This window comes from Pogoniulus pusillus, chromosome 22 (assembly GCF_015220805.1).
Source record: "Pogoniulus pusillus isolate bPogPus1 chromosome 22, bPogPus1.pri, whole genome shotgun sequence".
Taxonomy (NCBI): domain Eukaryota; kingdom Metazoa; phylum Chordata; class Aves; order Piciformes; family Lybiidae; genus Pogoniulus; species Pogoniulus pusillus.
The window spans coordinates 2,146,188-2,170,071 of record NC_087285.1 but is presented as its reverse complement, the minus strand read 5'-3'; the positions used below and the strand labels follow the sequence as shown (position 1 = coordinate 2,170,071).

Here is a 23,884-nt window from a genome sequence, read left to right as displayed (position 1 = left end):
TTAACTTGTCCACATCACACAACCTCAGCATGCTGGGGGTGAAAAGGCAGCTCTGGAGCTCAGCCAGCCCAAGCCTCCCTGCTGCAGCAGGGCAGCCACAGCAGCTTGCCCAGCAGCACAGTGCCCAGGCAGGGCTTGGAAGCTAAAGCAGGGCACCCACAGCAGCTTGCCCAGCAGCACAGTGCCCAGGCAGGGCTTGGAAGCTAAAGCAGGGCACCCACAGCAGCTTGCCCAGCAGCACAGTGCCCAGGCAGGGCTTGGAAGCTAAAGCAGGGCAGCCACAGCAGCTTGCCCAGCAGCACAGTGCCCAGGCAGGGCTTGGAAGCTAAAGCAGGGCACCCACAGCAGCTTGCCCAGCAGCACAGTGCCCAGGCAGGGCTTGGAAGCTCTCCACACAAGGAGACTCCACAACCTCTCTGGGCAGCCTGCTCCAGGCCTCCAGCACCCTCACACCTAATGAGTTCCTCCTCCTCTTCACCCTCCTGGCTGCCACTTTGTGCCCTCTGCCCCTTGTGCTGTCCCTGGGCACCACTGACAGGAGCCTGGCCCCAGCCTCTTGCCCCCCACAGCTCCTTTAGCTGCTGCTGAGCATTGCTCAGCTGCCCTCTGGGGCTGCTCTGCTGCAGGCTCTCAGCCCCAGGGCTCTCAGCCTCTGCTCCTGCCAGAGCTGCTCCAGGCCCCTCAGCAGCTCTGCAGCCTGCTCTGGGCTCTGCCCAGCACTTCCCTGCCCCTCTTAACCAGGGAAAACCAAAAGTGGAGCCAGTCCTGCAGCTGTGGTCTCAGCAGGGCAGAGGAGAAGCTCCCCTGCCCCACAGCATCCCAGCAGTAGTGCTGCTGGCACCAGAGCAAGTGGCACAGCCTTTACTGCTCCCAGAGCTGCTCACTCCCAGCAAGAACTTGAGGAGGGCTCAGGGTGTCAGTTGGTGCCAAAGTGCCCAGGAGCCAGCACTGGCTGCAGGGGAGCAGCTTTGTAGCCTCCTCTGGACTCCCTCTCCAACACTTCCCTGTCCCTCTTGACCTGGGAACCCCAAATCTGGAGCCAGAACTGCAGCTGTGGTCTCAGCAGGGCAGAGCAGAGGGGTAGAAGACTCTGCCTTGACCTGCTGGCCACACTCACACAATTCTCTCTCACTGTGCTCAGTGCAGCTTGAATTTCCTCTCAGCAGTGAGCTGTGACCTTCCCCTGAGCTGCCTGCTGTGAGTGCCCAGCCTGTGCTGGCACAGGCTCCTTGGGGTGCATCCATGCAGCTCACTGCCCATTTCCCACCACCTTTCCAAAGGAGCCAAAGCTCCTGCAAGGCTTTCCTCTGCCTTTGAGGTTCTCCAAGTCACTTTGGAACCCATCAGCCAGCAAACCTGGACAGAGAGACCAAACCTACCCCTGGGGGAGGGTCTTAAAGTCATAGGAAACTGGGGAGTGGGCAGGGGATGAAGTCTCCAGGTGGAGTTTGAGGTCAAGTTGCTTTATTGGGCTGCTTGCAGTGGGGTGTCAGGGCTGGGTTGGCCACCAGAGGAGTGCCAAAGCTTCTCCAGGGGTCCCTTCTGCTTCCCAAAGGGAAGACTGTTGGGGTGGGAAAGAAACTGAACCAGCTGGGATGGAAATGAGACCAACTCTGTCAAACAGGGGCACAGGAACACAAAGCAATGTGGAACCCAAGCCCTGATGGCAGTGATGGCTCCATTGTCACCTCTGCTGCTGGGGCAGGCACTGGGCAAGTCCCAGACTGGACTCAGCAGCAGATGGGAACACAACAAGCCCAAGCAGCACTGCAGGCTGGGGGCAGAGGGGCTGAGAGCAGGCAGGCAGAGAGGGCCCTGGGGGTGGTGTGAGAGAGGAGCTGCAGAGGAGGCAGCAGTGTGCCCAGGTGGGCAGCAGAGGCACTGGCATCCTGGGCTGGCTGAGGAGCAGTGTGGGCAGCAGGAGCAGGGAGGTTCTTGTGCCCCTGTGCTCAGCACTGCTCAGGCCAGCCCTGCAGTGCTGTGTCCAGCTCTGGGCTCCTCCCTTGCAGAGAGCTGCTGAGGTGCTGGAAGGTGTTGAGAGAAGGGCAGCAAGGCTGGGGAGGGGCCTGGAGCACAGCCCTGTGAGGAGAGGCTGAGGGAGCTGGGGGGGTGCAGCCTGCAGCAGAGGAGGCTCAGGGCAGAGCTGATTGCTGCCTGCAGCTGCCTGCAGGGAGGCTGTAGCCAGGTGGGGTTGGGCTCTGGTGCCAGGCAGGCAGCAGCAGCAGAAGGGGCCCCAGGCTGCAGCTGTGGCAGGGCAGGTTGGGGCTGGCTGTGAGGAGGAAGCTGCTGGCAGAGAGAGTGATTGGCACTGGAATGGGCTGCCCAGGGAGGGGGTGGAGTGGCCGTGGCTGGAGGGGTTGGAGCCAAGGCTGGCTGGGCACTGAGTGCCATGGGCTGGTTGGTTGGGCAGGGCTGGGGGCTAGGCTGGGCTGGGGCAGCTTGCAGCTCTCTGCCAGCCTGCCTGATTCTGTCACTCTCTGAGGTCTCCCTGAAGCCTTCACCAGCCTCAACACCTCCACTTCCCCCAAGCTGCTGACTGGAAGAGGTCTCTGAGACCTGGCAGGCCCTCTGGAGGGTGGGCAGTCCCTCTGGAGGGTGCACAGTCCCTCCTGGCTCCCTCTCTTGCAGGTGTTCAAGCCCTACCAGGCCTCCCAGCACGACATGTGCCGCTTCCACTCCGAGGACTACATCGACTTCCTGCAGAGGGTCAGCCCCAACAACATGCAGGGCTTCACCAAGAGCCTCAATGCCTTCAACGTGGGGGATGACTGGTGAGTGCTCTGGGGGCCTCCTCTGGCTCACCTCCCTGTGCTGCCTCTGGGGGCAGCTGTCAGCGAGGCTGCCTTCAGCCTGGGGCTCCCCAGCTGCAGAGGGACAGGGATCTGCTGGAGGAGATCCAGGGGAGGGCTGTGAGGATGATGAGGGGAGTGCAGCACTGCCTGAGGAGGAGAGGCTGAGGCCCCTGGGGGGGGGCTGCTTGGTCTGCAGAGGAGAAGACTGAGAGGGCATCTAATAAATGCTCCACCAGTGGGGAGCAGAGGGGCAGGATCACTTCCCACCCCTGCTGCCCACACTGCTCTTGCTGCAGCCCAAGCTCTGGTTGCTCTCTGACCTGCAAGAGCAGCACTGGCAGCTCTGATTGAGCTTCTACATCCACCAGCACCCCCAAATCCCTCTCCTCAGGGCTGCTCTTGAGCTGTGAGGGCTAGGAGGATGCTGAGGGGACTGCAGCAGTGCCTGGTGAGGAGAGGCTGAGGGCCCTGGGGCTGCTTACTCTGGAGAGGAGAAGCCTGAGAGGGGTTTGAATCAATGTCTGGAACTCTCTGAGGGCTGGGGGTGAGGAGGGGGGGACAGGCTCTGCTCACTGCTCCCTGGGACAGGACAAGCAGCAGTGGATGGAAGCTGCAGCACAGGAGGTTCAGCTCAGCACAAGGGGGAACTTCTTGCCTGGAAGGCTCCCAGAGCCCTGGCACAGGCTGCCCAGAGAGGTTGTGGAGTCTCCTTGTGTGGAGCCTTCCCAGGCCTGTCTGGATGTGTTCTGTGTGCCCTGAGCTGGGTTGTGTGGCCCTGCTCTGGCAGGGGGCTTGGGCTGGATGAGCACAAGCAGGACATGGAACTGTCAGAGGAAGGCCATGAGGATGCTGAGAGTGGATATGAGGAAGAAGTTGTTTGCAGTGAGGGTGGTGAGACCCTGGCACAGGTTGAGGGTGCTGAGACACTGGCACAGGTTTCCCAGGGAGGTTGTGGAGCACAGAATCACCCAATGTGATCAAAGATCACATTGGGTGATTCTGTGCTCCACAACCTCCCTGGAGGTGTTCAGGACCAGGTTGGATGAGGCCTTGAGCAACCTGTTCTAGTGAGAGGTGTCCCTGCCTGTGGCACAGAGGGGTTGGAACTGGATGATCCTTGAGGTCCACTTCCAACCTAAACCATTCTCTGGTCTCTTTGGGTCCTTTCCAACCCCTCACATCCTGTGATTAGACAACCACAGAACTTGAAAAGGTGAGAAGGGACCTCCAGAACTCATCCAGTCCAACCCTCCCTGCCAAGCAGGTTGCTCTAGGAGAGTGCACACAGGAATGCATCCAGGTTGGGTTTGAGAGCCTCTGGAGAAGGAGACTCCACAGCCTCTCTGGGCAGCCTGCTCCAGGGCTCTGCCACCCTCACTGCACAGCAGTTTCTGCCCATGTTGAGCTGAAACCTTCTCTGTTGCACTTTGTAGCTGCTGCTCCTTGCTGCTGAGCCCCCAAAAGAGCTTGGCCCCAGGCACTGCCCCCCACCCCTCAGCTGTCTGTGCACATTGCTCAGATCCCCTCTCAGCCTTCTCTGCTCCAGACTAAACACCCCCAGGGCTCTCAGTCTCTCTCCACAGGGGAGATGCTCAAGTCCCACACTCATCCTCATGGCTCTCTGCTGGACTCTCTCCAGCAGGTCTCTGTTTCTCCTGAACTGGGGAGCCCAAAACTGGACACAGTATTGCAGGTGTGGGCTCAGCAGGGCAGAGCAGAGGGGCAGGAGAACCTCTCTGGACCTACTCACCACAGCCCTTCTGATCCACCCCAGATTGGCATTGCCCTTCCTGGCCCCCAGAGCACACTGCTGGGAAGGGTCTGGACAGCAGGGCTGGGGAGGGGGAGCTGGGGAGGAGCAGGCGAGAGAAGGAGCTGGGGAGGAGCAGGCAAGAGAAGGAGCTGGGGAGGAGCAGGCAAGAGAGGGAGCTGGGGAGGAGCAGGCGAGGGGGAGCTGGGGAGGAGCAGGCGAGGGGGAGCTGGGGAGGAGCAGGCGAGGGGGAGCTGGGGAGGAGCAGCCGAGAGAGGGAGCTGGGGAAGAGCAGCTAAGGGAGCTGGGGAGGAGCAGGCGAGAGAAGGAGCTGGGGAGGAGCAGGCGAGAGAGGAGCTGGGGAGGAGCAGGCGAGAGGGGGAGCTGGGGAGGAGCAGGCGAGAGAAGGAGCTGGGGAGGAGCAGGCGAGAGGGGGAGCTGGGGAGGAGCAGGCGAGAGAAGGAGCTGGGGAGGAGCAGGCGAGAGAAGGAGCTGGGGAGGAGCAGCTGAGGGAGCTGGGGAGGGGTTTAGTCTGGAGAGAAGGAACCTGAGGGGAGACCTCGTTGCTCTCTACAGCTCCCTGAGGGGAGACCTCGTTGCTGTCTACAGCTCCCTGAGGGAGGAGGTTAGGGTGAGATGAGAGTTTGGTCCCTTCTCCCTAGGAATAAGCAACAGGAGGATGAGAAGAAAAGGCCTCAAGTTTCCCTAGGGGAGGTTCAGGTTGGCCATGAGGAACAATTTCTTCCCCTTGAGGGTTGCCAAGGCCTGGCCCAGGCTGCCCAGTCCCCAGCCCTGGGGGAGTTTCACAGCCCTGGGCAGTGCTGCAGTCCCCAGCCCTGGGGGAGTTTCACAGCCCTGGGCAGTGCTGCAGTCCCCAGCCCTGGGGGAGTTTCACAGCCCTGGGCAGTGCTGCAGTCCCCAGCCCTGGAGGGGTTTCACAGCCCTGGGCAGTGCTGCAGTCCCCAGCCCTGGAGGAGTTTCACAGCCATGGGCAGTGCTGCAGTCCCCAGCCCTGGAGGGGTTTCACAGCCATGGGCAGTGCTGCAGTCCCCAGCCCTGGAGGAGTTTCACAGCCATGGGCAGTGCTGCAGTCCCCAGCCCTGGAGGAGTTTCACAGCCATGGGCAGTGCTGCAGTCCCCAGCCCTGGGGGAGTTTCACAGCCCTGGGCAGTGCTGCAGTCCCCAGCCCTGGGGGAGTTTCACAGCCCTGGGCAGTGCTGCAGTCCCCAGCCCTGGGGGAGTTTCACAGCCCTGGGCAGTGCTGCAGTCCCCAGCCCTGGGGGAGTTTCACAGCCCTGGGCAGTGCTGCAGTCCCCAGCCCTGGGGGAGTTTCACAGCCCTGGGCAGTGCTGCAGTCCCCAGCCCTGGGGGAGTTTCACAGCCATGGGCAGTGCTGCAGTCCCCAGCCCTGGGGGAGTTTCACAGCCATGGGCAGTGCTGCAGTCCCCAGCCCTGGGCAGTGCTGCAGTCCCCAGCCCTGGGGGAGTTTCACAGCCATGGGCAGTGCTGCAGTCCCCAGCCCTGGGGGAGTTTCACAGTCATGGGCACTGCTGCAGTCCCCAGCCCTGGGGGAGTTTCACAGCCATGGGCAGTGCTGCAGTCCCCAGCCCTGGAGGAGTTTCACAGCCCTGGGCAGTGCTGCAGTCCCCAGCCCTGGGGGAGTTTCACAGCCCTGGGCAGTGCTGCAGTCCCCAGCCCTGGGGGAGTTTCACAGCCATGGCAATGGGACTCTGGGGGCCAGGGTTTGGTTGCTGCCCTGGCAGTGCTGGGCTGAGGGTTGGATTTGATGAGCTCAGAGGTCTTTGGCCAAGCTGGGGGGGTCCTGAGCCCTGCTCTCTCTTCCAGCCCTGTGTTTCCAGGCCTCTTTGAGTTCTGCTCTCGCTACACCGGAGCCTCCCTGCAGGGAGCAACGCAGCTGAACAACAAGGTAAAGGCAGCCTCTGGCTGCACAGCCAGCAGGCAGCTGCCTTCCAGCTCAGCAGAGCCTCAGGGCTTTGCTTTGACAGCATCACCAAGCTCTAGGACCCAGCTTGAGCCCATCCCTGTGCACCCATCCAGCTGTTTCAGGCAGAGCAGGAGGTCCTCACGCTGCATGTCCCAGCGCTGCCAGACAAACCTGGGGGGCTTCAAACTGGCTGCTGGGTGGAAATGTACTGCAGGAGGAGGCCACAGGGAAGCTCTCAAAGTATCCCTCAGGGGACTTAGCAAAAATCCACACAGAGCTTTGAGGCTCTTAAAGACCTGGGAAAGGTCTCCTGAGCGTGAAGAGCAAACTGTGTGTGCCTGCTGCTGGCTGGAGAGGGAGCAGTGGTGGTGGGAGATGATCTCTGCTTGATCTAACTGGGAATGTAGAGCCCTGAGCTAAGCCAGGATGGGGAAGAAGAAACCAAATCTGGGCTATAATAACCGAGGTGGAGCTCTGGAAAGGCCACCAGAAGAGGGAGGATAGGGCCAGAAGGGTGTTTGTGGTCCACAGGGCTGGGCAGGTGGCACTGGGTGCCCAGGGGAAGGGGGGGCAAGGATGTTGTCACCATCCTGTCACCTTGAGCTGGCTTTTTGTCTCTCCTAGATCTGTGACATTGCAATAAACTGGGCAGGAGGCTTGCACCACGCCAAGAAGTTTGAGGTAATGAGGTGACCCCAGCTGCTCCTCGGCCTCTGGGGGGGGCAGGGACTTTGTTGCTCCCTCTCTGATCCTGTTTTCTCCCTCTCCTGCAGGCCTCTGGGTTCTGTTATGTGAATGACATCGTTATTGGCATCCTGGAGCTGCTCAAGTAAGGGAATGGGGCAGGGGCACTGCTGCTCTGCTCCCTGCTGCCCTGCCCTGCTCCCTGCTGCCCTGCTCCTGCTCCTGCTGCCCTGCTCCTGCTCCCTGCTGCCCTGCTCCTGCTCCCTGCTGCCCTGCTCCTGCTCCTGCTGCCCTGCTCCTGCTCCTGCTGCCCTGCTCCTGCTCCTGCTGCCCTGCTCCTGCTCCTGCTGCCCTGCTCCTGCTCCTGCTGCCCTGCTCCTGCTCCTGCTGCCCTGCTCCTGCTCCTGCTGCCCTGCTCCTGCTCCTGCTGCCCTGCTCCTGCTCCTGCTGCCCTGCTCCTGCTCCTGCTGCCCTGCTCCTGCTCCTGCTGCCCTGCTCCTGCTCCTGCTGCCCTGCTCCTGCTCCTGCTGCCCTGCTCCTGCTCCTGCTGCCCTGCTCCTGCTCCTGCTGCCCTGCTCCTGCTCCTGCTGCCCTGCTCCTGCTCCTGCTGCCCTGCTCCTGCTCCTGCTGCCCTGCTCCTGCTCCTGCTGCCCTGCTCCTGCTCCTGCTGCCCTGCTCCTGCTCCTGCTGCCCTGCTCCTGCTCCTGCTGCCCTGCTCCTGCTCCTGCTGCCCTGCTCCTGCTCCTGCTGCCCTGCTCCTGCTCCTGCTGCCCTGCTCCTGCTCCTGCTGCCCTGCTCCTGCTCCTGCTGCCCTGCTCCTGCTCCTGCTGCCCTGCTCCTGCTCCTGCTGCCCTGCTCCTGCTCCTGCTGCCCTGCTCCTGCTCCTGCTGCCCTGCTCCTGCTCCTGCTGCCCTGCTCCTGCTCCTGCTGCCCTGCTCCTGCTCCTGCTGCCCTGCTCCTGCTCCTGCTGCCCTGCTCCTGCTCCTGCTGCCCTGCTCCTGCTGCCCTGCTCCTGCTGCCCTGCTCCTGCTGCCCTGCTCCTGCTGCCCTGCTCCTGCTGCCCTGCTCCTCCTCCTGCTCCTGCTGCCCTCCTCCTGCTGCCCTGCTCCTGCTGCCCTCCTCCTGCTGCCCTGCTCCTGCTGCCCTCCTCCTCCTCCTGCTCCTGCTGCCCTCCTCCTCCTCCTGCTCCTGCTGCCCTCCTCCTCCTCCTGCTCCTGCTGCCCTGCTCCTGCTGCCCTGCTCCTGCTCCTGCTGCCCTGCTCCTGCTGCCCTGCTCCTGCTGCCCTGCTCCTGCTGCCCTGCTCCTGCTGCCCTGCTCCTGCTGCCCTGCTCCTGCTGCCCTGCTCCTGCTGCCCTGCTCCTGCTCCTGCTGCCCTGCTCCTGCTCCTGCTGCCCTGCTCCTGCTGCCCTGCTCCTGCTCCTGCTGCCCTGCTCCTGCTCCTGCTGCCCTGCTCCTGCTCCTGCTGCCCTGCTCCTGCTCCTGCTGCCCTGCTCCTGCTCCTGCTGCCCTGCTCCTGCTCCTGCTGCCCTGCTCCTGCTCCTGCTGCCCTGCTCCTGCTCCTGCTGCCCTGCTCCTGCTCCTGCTGCCCTGCTCCTGCTCCTGCTGCCCTGCTCCTGCTCCTGCTGCCCTGCTCCTGCTCCTGCTGCCCTGCTCCTGCTGCCCTGCTCCTGCTGCCCTGCTCCTGCTGCCCTGCTCCTGCTGCCCTGCTCCTGCTGCCCTGCTCCTGCTGCCCTGCTCCTGCTGCCCTGCTCCTGCTGCCCTGCTCCTGCTGCCCTGCTCCTGCTGCCCTGCTCCTGCTGCCCTGCTCCTGCTGCCCTGCTCCTGCTGCCCTGCTCCTGCTGCCCTGCTCCTGCTGCCCTGCTCCTGCTGCCCTGCTCCTTGCTTCCACCCTGGATTCAAGCATCCAGGAGGGCCAACACCTGGTTGTTGTCCTGGGCTACTCTGCAGACACAGGAAGAGGGATTTGAGAGTCATAGAATGGTCAGGTTGGAAAGCAGCTCTGGAGCTCAGCCAGCCCAAGCCCCCTGCCAAAGCAGGGCCCCCACAGCAGCTTGCCCAGCAGCACAGTGCCCAGGCAGGGGTTGGAAGCTAAAGCAGGGCAGCCACAGCAGCTTGCCCAGCAGCACAGTGCCCAGACAGGGGTTGGAAGCTCTCCACACAAGGACACTCCACAACCTCTCTGGGCAGCCTGCTCCAGGCCTCCAGCACCCTCACACCTAATGAGTTCCTCCTGTGGGCACCACTGACAAGAGCCTGGCCCCAGCCTCTTGCCCCCCACAGCTCCTTTAGCTGTTGCTGAGCATTGCTCAGCTGCCCTCTGGGGCTGCTCTGCTGCAGGCTCTCAGCCCCAGGGCTCTCAGCCTCTGCTCCTGCCAGAGCTGCTCCAGGCCCCTCAGCAGCTCTGCAGCCTGCTCTGGGCTCTGCCCAGCACTTCCCTGTCTCTATCCCTGAGTGAATCCTATAGGAGCAGGTAGAATCAGGGAATGGGTTGGGAAGGACCTTCCGAGCTCATCCAGCACAACCTCACTGCAGCCAGCAGGGACAGCTGCAGCCAGAGCAGGTTGCTTACAGCCCCAACCAACCTCAGCTGGGATGGTGCCAGGAATGGGCATCTGCCACCTCTCTGGGCAGCCTGGGCCAGGCTCTCCTCACCCTCAGGCTCCAACTTTTCTCCCTTCTCTCCACTCTTCCTCTTTGAGTTTCCATCCCCTCTTGCCCTGTCCCAACAGGCTCTGCTCAGAACTCTGTCCCCAGCATTTTTTTTTGTCCTCTTTAAGCACTACAAGGCCTGCTGGTCCCCCTGGCACCTTCTCTTCTCCAGCCTGACCTCACAGCAGAGGGCTTCTACTGCTTCACTTTGTGTCCAATGCCACTTGTGCTGTCCCTCAGCACCACTGGCAAGAGTCTGGACCCCGCCTCTTGCCCCTCACAGCTCCTTTAGCTCTTCTGTGCTGTTTCACAGACCCCAGCAGGTTGGCAGGGAGCTCCAAGCTCCCCCAGCCCAGCCTAGCCCCCAGCCCTGCCCAACCAACCAGCCCATGGCACTCAGTGCCCAGCCAGCCTTGGCTCCAACCCCTCCAGCCACGGCCACTCCACCCCCTCCCTGGGCAGCCCATGCCAGTGCCAATCACTCTCTCTGCCAGCAGCTTCCTCCTCACAGCCAGCCCCAACCTGCCCTGCCACAGCTGCAGCCTGGGGCCCCTTCTGCTGCTGCTGCCTGCCTGGCACCAGAGCCCAACCCCACCTGGCTACAGCCTCCCTGCAGGCAGCTGCAGGCAGCAATCAGCTCTGCCCTGAGGCTCCTCTGCTGCAGGCTGCACCCCCCCAGCTCCCTCAGCCTCTCCTCACAGGGCTGTGCTCCAGGCCCCTCCCCAGCCTTGCTGCCCTTCTCTCAACACCTTCCAGCACCTCAGCAGCTCTCTGCAAGGGAGGAGCCCAGAGCTGGGCACAGCACTCCAGGGCTGGCCTGAGCAGTGCTGAGCACAGGGGCACAAGAACCTCCCTGCTCCTGCTGCCCACACTGCTCCTCAGCCAGCCCAGGATGCCAGTGCCTCTGCTGCCCACCTGGCCACACTGCTGCCTCCTCTGCAGCTCCTCTCTCACACCACCCCCAGGGCCCTCTCTGCCTGCCTGCTCTCAGCCCCTCTGGCCCCAGCCTGCAGTGCTGCTTGGGCTTCTTGTGGCCAAAGTGCACAACCTGCCCTTGGCCTGCTTCAGTCTCCTGCCCTTGGCCTCTGCCCACCCATGCAGCCTGCCCAGGTCCCTCTGCAGGGCTCTGCTCCCCTCCAGCAGCTCCACACTGCTCCTAGCTTGGTGCCAGCTGCACACTCCCTGCTGCTGCTGCACTCAATCCTCTGCCTCAGCCCATCCATAAAGACACCGAAGGTGACCAATTGGTACTGAGGCAGCAGAGGGGAGGGTGAGGTTGGCTGCAGTGCCTCAGCAGAGCTGACTCCCTCCTGTCTCCAGCAGGTATCACCCTCGTGTGCTCTACATTGACATTGACATCCACCACGGGGATGGTGTGCAGGAGGCCTTCTACCTGACTGACCGTGTCATGACTGTGTCCTTCCATAAGTATGGCAACTACTTCTTCCCTGGCACAGGTAGGTGTTGGGGCCCTGGCACTGCTTTGCACAGCCCTCAGATGCTTCTGCTGGGCTGGCCCAAGATCTTGAAAGCACAGGTTGAGAGCTTGCAGGGTGGAGGAAAGAGCTTAGGGATGAAGCGTGGAAGGGAGTTGAGAGCTGAGTTCTTTCTCTCCCACCAGCCCAGGGGGCCTCATGCAGCCTCAGCCTCAACACCTGCAGGGAGGGAGACATCCAGAACCTCCCTGGGCAACCTAAGGTTGCCCAGGGAGGTTCTGGATGTCTCCCTCCCTGCAGGTTTTCAAGCCCAGGTTGGCCAAGCTAAAATTCCTCCAGGCCTCATCCAACCTCACCTCGAACACCTCCAGGCAGGGAGCAGCCACAGCCTCCCTGGGCAACCTGTGCCAGGCTCTCCTCACCCTCACTGCCAACAATTTCTTCCTCCTCTCCACTCTCACTCTCCCCTTTCCCAGCTCAGAGCCATTGTCCTTCACCCTGTCGTTCCCAGCCCTTGTCACAAGTCCCTTCCCAGCTCTTTTAGCCTCCTTCAGGTCCTGCAAGGCTGCTCTAAGACCTCCCTGGAGCCTTCTCTTCTCCAGGCTGAACAACTCCTTCAGCCTGTCCCCACAATGGAGCTTCTCCAGCCTTTGTGACCTCCTCTAGACCTGCTCCAGCACTTCCCTGTCCCTCTCATGCTGGAGGCCCCAGAACTGGAGGCAGTGCTGCAGGTATGGTCTCAGCAGAGCAGACTCTTACTGCCAACAATTTCTTCCTCACTTCCACTCTCAGTCTCCCCTCTCCCACTTCCCAGCCATTCCCTCTCCTCCTGTCCCTCTCAGTCTCCCCTCTCCCACTTCCCAGCCATTCCCTCTCCTCCTGTCCCTCTCAGTCTCCCCTCTCCCACTTCCCAGCCATTCCCTCTCCTCCTGTCCCTCTCAGTCTCCCCTCTCCCACCTCAAAGCCATTCCTGTCCCTCTCTATCTTCCCTCTCCCACCTCACAGCCATTCCTGTCCCCCTCTATCTCCCCTCTCCCACCTCACAGCCATTCCTGTCCCCCTCAATCTCCCCTCTCCCTCCTCACAGCCATTCCTGTCCCACTCTATCTCCCCTCTCCCACCTCACAGCCATTCCTATCCCTCTCTATCTCCCCTCTCCCTCCTCACAGCCATTCCTGTCCTTCTCTATCTCCCCTCTCCCACCTCACAGCCATTCCTGTCCTTCTCTATCTCCCCTCTCCCACCTCACAGCCATTCCTGTCCTTCTCTATCTCCCCTCTCCCTCCTCACAGCCATTCCTATCCCTCTCTATCTTCCCTCTCCCACCTCACAGCCATTCCTGTCCCCCTCAATCTCCCCTCTCCCACCTCACAGCCATTCCTGTCCCCCTCAATCTCCCCTCTCCCTCCTCACAGCCATTCCTGTCCCACTCTATCTCCCCTCTCCCACCTCACAGCCATTCCTGTCCCTCTCTATCTCCCCTCTCCCTCCTCACAGCCATTCCTGTCCTTCTCTATCTCCCCTCTCCCACCTCACAGCCATTCCTGTCCTTCTCTATCTCCCCTCTCCCACCTCACAGCCATTCCTGTCCTTCTCTATCTCCCCTCTCCCTCCTCACAGCCATTCCTATCCCTCTCTATCTCCCCTCTCCCACCTCAAAGCCATTCCTGTCCCACTCTATTTCCCCTCTCCCACCTCAAAGCCATTCCTGTCCCACTCTATTTCCCCTCTCCCACCTCAAAGCCATTCCTGTCCTCAGTCTCCCCTCTCCCACCTCAAAGCCATTCCTGTCCTCAGTCTCCCCTCTCCCACCTCAAAGCCATTCCTATCCCTCTCTATCTCCCCTCTCCCACCTCACAGCCATTCCTGTCCCTCTCTATTTCCCCTCTCCCACCTCAAAGCCATTCCTGTCCTCAGTCTCCCCTCTCCCACCTCAAAGCCATTCCCTCTCCTCCTGTCACTCCAAGCCCCAAGAGTTAGGTGATGAGACCCAGGAACAGCCTGGGCTAGCAGTGACAGGAGGAGAGGGAATAGATTGAAGCTGGAAGAGAGGAGACTGAGAGTGGAGAGGAGGAAGAGATTGTTGGCAGTGAGGGTGGTGAGACCCTGGCACAGGTTGAGGGTGGTGAGACCTTGGCACAGGCTGCCCAGGGAGGTTGTGGAGCACAGAATCACCCAATGTGATCAAAGATCACATTGGGTGATTCTGTGCTCCACAACCTCCCTGGAGGTGGTCAGGACCAGGTTGGATGAGACCTTGAGCACCCTGGGCTGGGTCTGAGCTGTCCCAGCCCATGGCAAAGGAGTTGGCACTGAATGATCTTGCAGAACCTTTCCAACCCAACCCATTCTGTGATCCCATGAATCTCCCAAGGGCAGCAGTGGATTCTCTTCCATTGCACAGCTCTGGAAGGTTGAGAAGTTCCAGTTCTGGAGCCTCTGTGACAGGAAAGCTCTGGAGATGCTGGAAGGTGACCTTCAAGATCATCCTAACCATGGGCAGGGACACTTCCCACCAGCACAGGTTGCTCAAGGCCTCCTCCAGCCTGGCCTGGAACACTTCCATGGCTTGAAATAAAAGAGATTGATTCAGACTGGAGAGAAGGAAGAAATGTTTGGCACTGAGAGCTTCCTGTGGCCTTCCAGGAGCTGAAAGGGGCTGCAGGAGTGCTGGGGAAGGCTCCTGAGCTGGGGTGATGAGCAAAGGGAAGGCAGCAGGAGCAGAACCTGACTCACAGCCCCCATGGAAGGAGATGGAACTGCTGGAGGCCACCAAGATGATGGCAGGGCTGGAGAAGCTCTGCTGTGGGGACAGGCTGGGAGCTGAGGCTGTTCAGGCTGGAGAAGAGAAGGCTTTGGGGAGACCTCAGAGCAGCCTCTCAGTGCCTGAAGGGGATCCAGGAGAGCTGGGGAGGGGACTTGTGATGAGGGCTGGGAGTGGCAGGAGGAGGGAGGATGGCTTGGAGCTGGGAGAGGGGGAAGAAATTGCTGGCACAGGTTGAGGGTGGTGAGAGGCTGGCACAGGTTGAGGGTGGTGAGACACTGGCACAGGTTTCCCAGGGAGGTTGTGGAGCACAGAATCACCCAATGTGATCAAAGATCACATTGGGTGATTCTGTGCTCCACAACCTCCCTGGAGGTGTTCAGGACCAGGCTGGATGAGACCTTAAGCACCCTGGGCTGGGTCTGAGCTGTCCCTAACCCATGGCAGGATGATCGCGAAGGGTCCCGCTCTGTGCCGTAGCCAGACAGAGAGGCCCAGGAGTGCTTAGCTGAGAGGAAGAGGAGATCCCAACTGGCTTAGGACATCTCTCCCTCATCCCAACAGTGCCCTTCCTGCCCCTCTCTGAAGGCTCAGAGCTCCTTGTGACTGCTCCACTCTCCCCTGGCAGGTGACATGTACGAGGTGGGCGCGGAGAGCGGACGCTACTACTGCCTCAATGTGCCCCTCAGGGATGGCATCGATGACCAAAGTAGGTGTTTCCTGCTCCTCCTCCTCATCCAGGCCCCTGATTGGGCCTCCTCCTGCACTGCCATCACCAATATCCCTTCCTCTCCCAAGGTTACAAACACCTCTTCCAGCCTGTCATTAACCAAGTGGTGGATTACTACCAACCCACCTGCATCGTGCTGCAGGTAAGGAGCTCAAAGCTGCTTGCACAGCTCTCAGAGCCTGCAAGAGGCTCCTGGCATGGTTTGGCCTTGCAAAGCTCTCCCAAAGCAGCTCCTGAAGGCTTGAGGAGAGGTCAGGCTAGGCCATACTGAAGCTTCCAACACAAGCAGGACATGGAAGTGATGGAGCCAGTCCAGAGGAGGCCACCAAGGTGCTCAGAGGGCAGCAGCAGCTCTGCTCTGAGGAACAGGCTGAGAGAGTTGGGGCTGTGCAGCCTGGAGAAGAGGAGACCTTGGAGTGGCCCTTCCAGGGTCTGAAAGAGGCTACAGGAGGGCTGGGGAGGGACTATTGAGAAGGTCTTGGAATGAGAGGAGGAGGAGGAGGAGGAATGGGTTTGAAGTGGCAGAGGAGGGACTGAGAGTGGCTATGAGGAAGAAGTTGTTTGCAGTGAGGGTGGGGAGAGCCTGGCACAGGTTGAGGGTGGGGAGAGCCTGGCACAGGCTGCCCAGGGAGGTTGTGGAGCACAGACTCAAAGCTCACATTGGGTGATTCTGTGCTCCACAACCTCCCTGAAGGTGTTCAGGACCAGGCTGGATGAGGCCCTGAGCAACCTCTTCTAGTCCCTGCTGGCACCATCGACCTGCTGGGAGGGGAGGAGGTTGCCTGCTGAAGCCCAAGAGAGGTCCTGAGCTGCTCTGGGTGGTCCCTCTGCAGAGCCAGCAGGATGGCAGCAAACCCCTGCCAGAGCAGCTCCTCCTGCCCCTGTGCTGGCAGAGCTGGCAGCTGTGCTGAGGGCTCTGCAGGGCACACACTCAGAGCCCTCTCCTAGGCCCTGCCAGGTGGTGAGCACTGCACAGCCTCTGCAGAGAGGCAGCACAAGACCTGCAGAGCAGCTGCCCCAAGCAGCTTCTGCCTCCTTGCAGGGGCAAAGTGAAGCTTCATTGTCCCCCCCCAGGGCTGCTCCAAGGGCCACAGCATTGCTTGGCTTGGAGGAGACCTCTGAGGTGGTCCAGGCCAGCAGCAACCCAACCCCACCATGGCCACCAAAGCCTGGCCCCAAGTGCCATGGCCACAGCTTGCTCCAGCACCTCCAGGCATGGGCACTGCAGCACCTCCCTGGGTAGCCTCTGCCAGTGTCTGACCTCTCTGGCACCAAAGCAACTCTTCCTCATGCCTGTGCCAGTGTCTGACCTGTCTGGCACCAAAGCAACTCTTCCTCATGCCTGTGCCAGTGTCTGACCTCTCTGGCACCAAAGCAACTCTTCCTCATGCCTGTGCCAGTGTCTGACCCCTCTGGCCCCGAAGCAACTCTTCCTCATGCCTGTGCCAGTGTCTGACCTCTCTGGCCCCAAAGCAACTCTTCCTCATGCCTGTGCCAGTGTCTGACCTGTCTGGCATCAAAGCAGCTCTTCCTCATGCCTGTGCCAGTGTCTGACCTGCCTGGCACCAAAGCAACTCTTCCTCATGCCTGTGCCAGTGTCTGACCTCTCTGGCCCCAAAGCAACTCTTCCTTATGCCTGTGCCAGTGTCTGACCCCTCTGGCACCAAAGCAACTCTTCCTCATGCCTGTGCCAGTGTCTGACCTCTCTGGCACCAAAGCAACTCTTCCTCATGCCTGTGCCAGTGTCTGACCTCTCTGGCCCCAAAGCAGCTCTTCCTCATGCCTGTGCCAGTGTCTGACCTCTCTGGCACCAAAGCAACTCTTCCTCATGCCTGTGCCAGTGTCTGACCTGTCTGGCACCAAAGCAACTCTTCCTTATGCCTGTGCCAGTGTCTGACCCCTCTGGCACCAAAGCAGCTCTTCCTCATGCCTGTGCCAGTGTCTGACCCCTCTGCCCCCAGGGAAACTCTTCCTCATCCTCCCCTCCAGGCCATCTCCTCTCCTCCTCTCACTTGTTCCTTGGGCGAGAAGCCTCCCCCCTGGCTCCAGCCTCCTTGCAGGGAGCTGCAGAGAGCACTGAGGTCTCCTCTCAGCCTCTTCTCCTCCCGACCACACCTGCCCAGGTCCCTCAGAGGGAGGGACACTTCCCAGGAGCCACATCCAAGGCCACTGATGGCATTAGGGAGTGTTCCCAACGTCACTGCAGGAGGGACCAGGAAGGGAGAGCAGGGAAGGAGGTCGAGAGATAACAGCCATGTCCTGAAGGTCCACATCCACAGGTTTCTTAGGGATGGCTGCTCCAGCACCTCCCTGGGCAGCCTGTGCCAGCCCCTGACCACTCTGGCAGCCAAGAACTTGCTCCTCCTCTGCAACCCAGCCCTCCCCTGGCACAACCTGAGGCCATTTCCCTCCCTTCTCTCCCCTTCGAGCAGGCAGAAGGACTCAACCCCCTCCCGGCTCCGCTCTCCTGAGCCCACTCCAATGTCTTCCCTTCCTGGGCACACGTCGGGGGGGTGTGCCAGGGGAGCTGCTCTCTGTCTGTGCCCCTGGTTGAAGGAGGGTGGCCCTGGGGTGGGGACACTGATGTGGCTCTGGAGATCACCAGCACCTGAGGCTGTTCTTGCTCTGCTCCCCAGTGCGGCGCCGACTCGCTGGGCTGTGACCGCTTGGGCTGCTTTAACCTCAGCATCAGAGGCCATGGGTGAGTGCAGCAGGGCAGAGCTCACAGCCCTTGGCTTGACTCAGCAGCATCCAAGCTTGGGAAAGGCCTCTGAGGTCATCCAGTCCAAGCCTAAGCCCAGCACTGCCAGGGGCACCACCCAACCTTGGCCCTCAGCACCGCAGCTCCAACGGCGTGGGGGCTGCAGCACTGCCCTGGGCAGCTTGGGCCAGGGCTTGGCAGCCCTCAAGGGGAAGAAGTTGTTCCTCATGGCCAACCTAAAGCTCCCCTGGGGCAACCTGAGGACATTTCCTCTCATCCTGTTGCTTCTTGGAAGAAGAGCCCAACCCCCACCTGGCTCCAGCCTCCTCTCAGGGAGCTGTAGGGAGCAGTGAGGCCTCCCCACAGCCTCCTTCAGACTAAACCCCCACCCCAGCTCCCTTAGCTGCTCCTCCCTAACCCTGTGCTCCAGACCCTTACCCAGCTCTGTTGCCCTTCTCTGGACCAACTCCAGCCCCCCAAGGTCCTTCTTGGACTGAGGAGTCCCAGAACTGAACCCAGGACTTGAGGTTTGACCTCAGCAGTGCTGAATACAGAGGGACAATCCCTGCCCTGCTCCTGCTGACCGCAACATCAAACCCTTGGCTGGTGCTGAAGCATCCTTTAGTCTGAGGGGCTCTGAGCCCTCTGCTGTGGGCCTTGAGGTTTGCCTTCACCCTTTGAGGTTTTCCACCAGCAGGTTGGGGGTTGATGTTTCACCTCCTGCATGCCAGGGGTGGAGGTCTCAGAGCAGAGCCTCTGGGTGCTGGCAGAGCAGCGATGGATGCTGTAGCTCCCGGCTGGATGCTGTCACCCCCAGCAGTGGTGCTGTTTGGGTGGCATTGGTGACATTTGGGTTATCTTACCACAGCTCTGGCACCTTAGTTTTTCTTTTGGGGCCTTTCTAGGGAGTGTGTGGAGTATGTGAAGAGCTTCAACATCCCCTTGCTGGTGCTGGGAGGAGGTGGCTACACGGTGCGCAACGTAGCGCGCTGCTGGTGAGTCCCTGCCCTGCTGGCTCCAAGGTTGAGCAGCTGTGGCCTTTGTCCCAGTGTCCCCTCCTGGCTTCCTCTGCTCTGAATTTCCTCCTGCTCTACCTTTGCAGGACCTATGAGACCTCGTTGCTGGTGGATGAAGCCATAAGTGAAGAGCTGCCCTACAGTGGTGAGTTGAAGTTGAGGCTTAGCTTGAGCTCAGCTATTCAGTGTCGGCTGAAGAGTCAAGGAATTGTTTGGGGGGGGAGGAAATGACCTCAGAGATCATTGAGTCCAACCCCACTGTGGCTATCAAACCAGGACCCCAAGTGCCCCTCTGGGGATGAGGCACCACCTCCCTGGGCAGCCTGTGCCAATCTCTGCCCGCTCTGACAGGAAGAAATCTTCCTCATCTCCAGCCTTAACCCTGCCCTGCTGCAGCTGGAGTCACACTTCTGCTCCTCGTTGGCCAGAGATAAGATCAGGGCTGAGGTGCAGCAGTAGAGATGCCCTCAGTCATCTCCTGCCAGCTGCTTGGAGCTGTGCCTGGGCAGACACACCCTGCCTGGGTCGGGTAGCACTGATGTGGGATGGCTCAGCTTGGAAGCACCTCAGAGATCACCCACTCCAACCTCCCTGCTGTGGGCAGGGACACCTCTCAGCTAGCCTTGGCTTCCCATCCAGCCTGGCCTTGAACTCCCTGCCAGGGAGGAAGGCTGCCCAGGGAGCCTGTGGCTGCCATTCCAGAGTCTCACCACCCTCACACTGAAGAGCTTCCTCAGCTCCAGTCTAACTCTGCTCTCTCTCAGCTTCAAACCATTCCCCCTTGGCCTCTCTCTAAACACTCTCATTAAAAGTCCCTCTGCAGCCTTCCTCTAGGATCCCTTCAGGTCCTCAAGTGAGCTGCAAGGTCCTTCTGGAGTCTTCTCCAGGCTGCACACCCCCAGCTCCCTCAACCTGTCCTCATAGCAGAGCTGCTCCAGCTCTTGGATCATCTTCCTGGCCTCCTCTGGGTTGTTTCCTGTTCAGTGACCTCAGGGTGGCTCTGCTGCTTGACTGATCAGACTCCCAGGTGGGGAATGACCTCAGGGATCATCATTCCAGCCTTCCTTAGCACAAGCACAGTGGTGTTAAGCTGGCCAGGGAGGTGCTGCAGTCCCCATGGCTGGAGGGGTTTCAGAGCCCTGGAGATGTGGTGCTGAGGGACCTGGTTTGATGCTGAGCCTGGCAGTGCTGAGGTCATGCTTGAACCTGATGATCTTAAACGTCTCTTCCAACAAAAGCAGTTGTGTGAGTCCCTGAGCCTGTGGCACCTCTCCCACGTGGTCTGCTGGCATCAACCACACTGATGGGATGCTCTGTGTCAGGGGAGGTTCTTCTGCCCTCTGCTTTGCTCTGCCCTGATGAAGCCACAGCTGGAGGGCAGGGTCCAGCTCTGGGCTCCTCAGTGCCAGAGGGGCAGGGAAGTGCTGGGCAGAGCCCAGAGGAGGCTGCAGAGCTGCTGAGGGGCCTGGAGCAGCTCTGGCAGGAGCAAAGGCTGAGAGCCTGCAGCAGAGCAGCCCCAGAGGGCAGCTGAGCAATGCTCAGCAACAGCTAAAGGAGCTGTGGGGAGCAAGAGGCTGGGGCCAGGCTCTTGTCAGTGGTGCCCAGGGACAGCACAAGGGGCAGAGGGCACAAAGTGGCAGCCAGGAGGGTGAAGAGGAGGAGGAAGTCATTAGGTGTGAGGGTGCTGGAGGCCTGGAGCAGGCTGCCCAGGGAGGTTGTGGAGTGTCCTTGTGTGGAGAGCTTCCAGCCCCTGCCTGGGCACTGTGCTGCTGGGCAAGCTGCTGTGGGTGCCCTGCTTTAGCTTCCAACCCCTGCCTGGGCACTGTGCTGCTGGGCAAGCTGCTGTGGGTGCCCTGCTTTAGCTTCCAAGCCCTGCCTGGGCACTGTGCTGCTGGGCAAGCTGCTGTGGGTGCCCTGCTTTAGCTTCCAAGCCCTGCCTGGGCACTGTGCTGCTGGGCAAGCTGCTGTGGGTGCCCTGCTTTAGCTTCCAAGCCCTGCCTGGGCACTGTGCTGCTGGGCAAGCTGCTGTGGCTGCCCTGCTTTAGCTTCCAACCCCTGCCTGGGCACTGTGCTGCTGGGCAAGCTGCTGTGGCTGCCCTGCTGCAGCTTCCAAGCCCTGCCTGGGCACTGTGCTGCTGGGCAAGCTGCTGTGGCTGCCCTGCTGCAGCTTCCAAGCCCTGCCTGGGCACTGTGCTGCTGGGCAAGCTGCAGTGGCTGCCCTGCTGGAGCAGGGAGGGCTTGGGCTGGCTGAGCTCCAGAGCTGCCTTTTCACCCCTACCATGCAGGGATTCTGTGCTGCAGCTCCTGATGCTCTCAGGGCTGTGTTTTTGGGGGGGGGAGGGTCTGGTCCTTCCTGGTGTGCTGCTGTCCAGCTCTGCTGCCCACAGAGCAGTGCAGGCTCCTCAGGCTCTGCCTCTGCTCCTTCCTCCTCAGAGTACTTCGAGTACTTCGCTCCGGACTTCACTCTGCACCCTGATGTCAGCACCAGGATTGAAAACCAGAACTCCAGGCAGGTGAGGCCCTGGAGCCTTTGGCCATGGCCCCAACCACCTCCTTCCATGGCCCCAACCACCTCCTTCCTTGGCCCCCATCCACCTCCTTCCATGGCCCCCAGCCACCTCCTTCCATGGCCCCCAGCCACCTCCTTCCATGGCCCCCAGCCACCTCCTTCCATGGCCCCCAGCCACCTCCTTCCATGGCCCCCAACCACCTCCTTCCATGGCCCCCAACCACCTCCTGCTGGCCCCAAACCACCTCCTGCTGGCCCCCAACCACCTCCTGCTGGCCCCAAACCACCTCCTGCTGGCCCCAAACCACCTCCTCTTGGCCCCCAACCACCTCCTTCCATGGCCCCCAACCACCTCCTTCCATGGCCCCCAACCACCTCCTTCCATGGCCCCCAACCACATCTGTAGGTGATGTGAAACCAGGCAGACCCCAAGCAAGGGATTCTGCCTGGGGAGGCAGAAAAAGGTCAAAGCTCAGCTAGGATCTGGGATAAAGACTGGAAGAGACCTCCAAAGGTAGAAGCATAGAAGGGTTTAGGTTAGAAGGGACCTCAAAGCTCAACCAGTTCCAACCCCTCTGTGTCATAGGCAGGGACACCTCCAGCTAGAACAGGTGGCTCAAGGTCTCATTCAGCCTGGTCCTGAACAACTCCAGGGAGGTTGTGGAGCACAGAAGCACCCAATGTGATCTTTGATCACATTGGGTGCTTCTGTGCTCCACAACCTCCCTGGGCAACCTGTGCCAGTGTCTCACTACCCTCAACCTGTGCCAGTCTCTCCTCACCCTCATTGTCAAGAGGTGTCTCAGTCTCCCCTCTGCCACTTCAAACCCATTCCTCTTCCTCCTCTCATTCCAAGACCTTCTCAATACTCCCTCCCCAGCCCTCCTGGAGCCCCCTTCAGATCCTGCAATGCCACTCTTGAGCTCTCCTGGAAGCCCTGGGTGGGGATGTCCTCAGCTTGATCAGGTTGCCTTGTGGAGCTTCACCTTGAACATCTCCAGGCTTGAGGCCTCAGCTACCTCTCCAGGCAGCCTCTTGCAGCTTTCCCAGCACCTTCCTGGTGCAGGTCACATTCAGAAGGTCTGGTAGCATATCATAGAATCAACCAGCTTGGAGGAGAGCTCCAGGATCATCCAGCCCAACCTAGCCCCCAGCCCTGCCCAACCAACCAGCCCATGGCACTCAGTGCCCAGCCAGCCTTGGCTCCAACCCCTCCAGCCACGGCCACTCCACCCCCTCCCTGGGCAGCCCATTCCAGTGCCAGTCACTCTCTCTGCCAGCAGCTTCCTCCTCACAGCCAGCCCCAACCTGCCCTGCCACAGCTGCAGCCTGGGGCCCCTTCTGCTGCTGCTGCCTGCCTGGCACCAGAGCCCAACCCCACCTGGCTACAGCCTCCCTGCAGGCAGCTGCAGGCAGCAATCAGCTCTGCCCTCAGCCTTCTCTGCTGCAGGCTGCACCCCCCCAGCTCCCTCAGCCTCTCCTCACAGGGCTGTGCTCCAGGCCCCTCCCCAGCCTTGCTGCCCTTCTCTCAACACCTTCCAGCACCTCAGCAGCTCTCTGCAAGGGAGGAGCCCAGAGCTGGACACAGCACTCCAGGGCTGGCCTGAGCAGTGCTGAGCACAGGGGCACAAGAACCTCCCTGCTCCTGCTGCCCACACTGCTCCTCAGCAGCCCAGGATGCCAGTGCCTCTGCTGCCCACCTGGGCACACTGCTGCCTCCTCTGCAGCTACTATCCACCAGTACCCCCAGGTCCCTTTCTTCCTGGCTGCTCTCAGCCCCTCTGGCCCCAGCCTGCAGTGCTGCTTGGGCTTCTTGTGGCCAAAGTGCACAACCTGCCCTTGGCCTGCTCAGTCTCTTGCCCTTGCCCACCAATGCAGCCTGGCCAGGTCCCTCTGCAGGGCTCTGCTCCCCTCCAGCAGCTCCACACTGCTCCTAGCTTGGTGTCATCTGCAAACTTACTGATGCTGCACTCAATCTCCTGCTCCAGATCATCAGTAGAGATATTGAACAGGACTGTGCCCAGCACTGATCCCTGGGGAACACCACTGGTGCCAGCTGCCAGCTGCATGTGGCACCATTCCCCACTACTCTCTGAGCTCTGCCATCCAGCCAGTTCCTGACTCATCTCAGAATGAATCTGTCCAAGCCATGAGCTGCCAGCTTGGCCAGGAGCTTCTTGTGGCAGACAGTGTCAAAGGCTTTGCTGCAGCCCAGAGGAGCTTGCTGGTTGATTCTCTGCTGTCTGTGCAGTACCTGGATCAGATCAGGCAGACCATCTTTGAGAACCTGAAGATGCTGAACCATGCTCCCAGCGTGCAGATCCATGACGTCCCCTCCGACCTGCTCAGCTACGACCGCACCGATGAGCCCGACCCAGAGGAGAGAGGGTCTGAGGAGAACTACAGCAGGTACCACAGCTGCTCCTGAAGGAAAGGAGGCTTCCTTTTGGGTCCCTGCTGGGGTGGCAGGTCAATGGAGATGATCTGTTGCTGCAGTGCTGGTCATGGAGACCATCTGTGTCCTACCACTGACGCTAAGCCACTTGCAAGTGAGGGAGCTGGGGGGAGCTGAGTGAGGTGGGAGTGGATGGATGGAGCTGAGTGAGGTGGGAGTGGATGGATGGAGCTGAGTGAGGTGGGAGTGAGTTGGGGGGAGCTGAGTGAGGTGGGAGTGAGTTGGGTGGAGCTGAGTGAGGTGGGAGTGAGTTGGGGGGAGCTGAGTGAGGTGGGAGTGAGTTGGGGGGAGCTGAGTGAGGTGGGAGTGAGTTGGGGGGAGCTGAGTGAGGTGGGAGTGAGTTGGGGGGAGCTGAGTGAGGTGGGAGTGAGTTGGGGGGAGCTGAGTGAGGTGGGAGTGAGTTGGGTGGAGCTGAGTGAGGTAGGAGTGAGTTGGGGGGAGCTGAGTGAGGT

General features: G+C 60.8%; 1 protein-coding gene across 1 annotated transcript in view; it reads left to right on the top strand.

Annotated features, from left to right (window-relative positions):
* The window catches only part of HDAC3 (histone deacetylase 3), a 32,538-nt gene that overhangs the window by 5,546 nt on the left and 3,108 nt on the right, over nucleotides 1–23,884 (top strand). Inside the window, exons 3-14 of the mRNA XM_064161458.1 lie at nucleotides 2,629–2,771; nucleotides 6,388–6,469; nucleotides 7,112–7,168; nucleotides 7,261–7,316; nucleotides 11,145–11,278; nucleotides 14,650–14,730; nucleotides 14,820–14,893; nucleotides 17,388–17,452; nucleotides 18,358–18,447; nucleotides 18,555–18,613; nucleotides 20,902–20,981; nucleotides 23,229–23,386. Of these exons, the coding sequence (XP_064017528.1) occupies nucleotides 2,629–2,771; nucleotides 6,388–6,469; nucleotides 7,112–7,168; nucleotides 7,261–7,316; nucleotides 11,145–11,278; nucleotides 14,650–14,730; nucleotides 14,820–14,893; nucleotides 17,388–17,452; nucleotides 18,358–18,447; nucleotides 18,555–18,613; nucleotides 20,902–20,981; nucleotides 23,229–23,386 (1,079 nt within the window). The remainder of the gene's footprint in view (nucleotides 1–2,628; nucleotides 2,772–6,387; nucleotides 6,470–7,111; nucleotides 7,169–7,260; nucleotides 7,317–11,144; nucleotides 11,279–14,649; nucleotides 14,731–14,819; nucleotides 14,894–17,387; nucleotides 17,453–18,357; nucleotides 18,448–18,554; nucleotides 18,614–20,901; nucleotides 20,982–23,228; nucleotides 23,387–23,884) is intronic.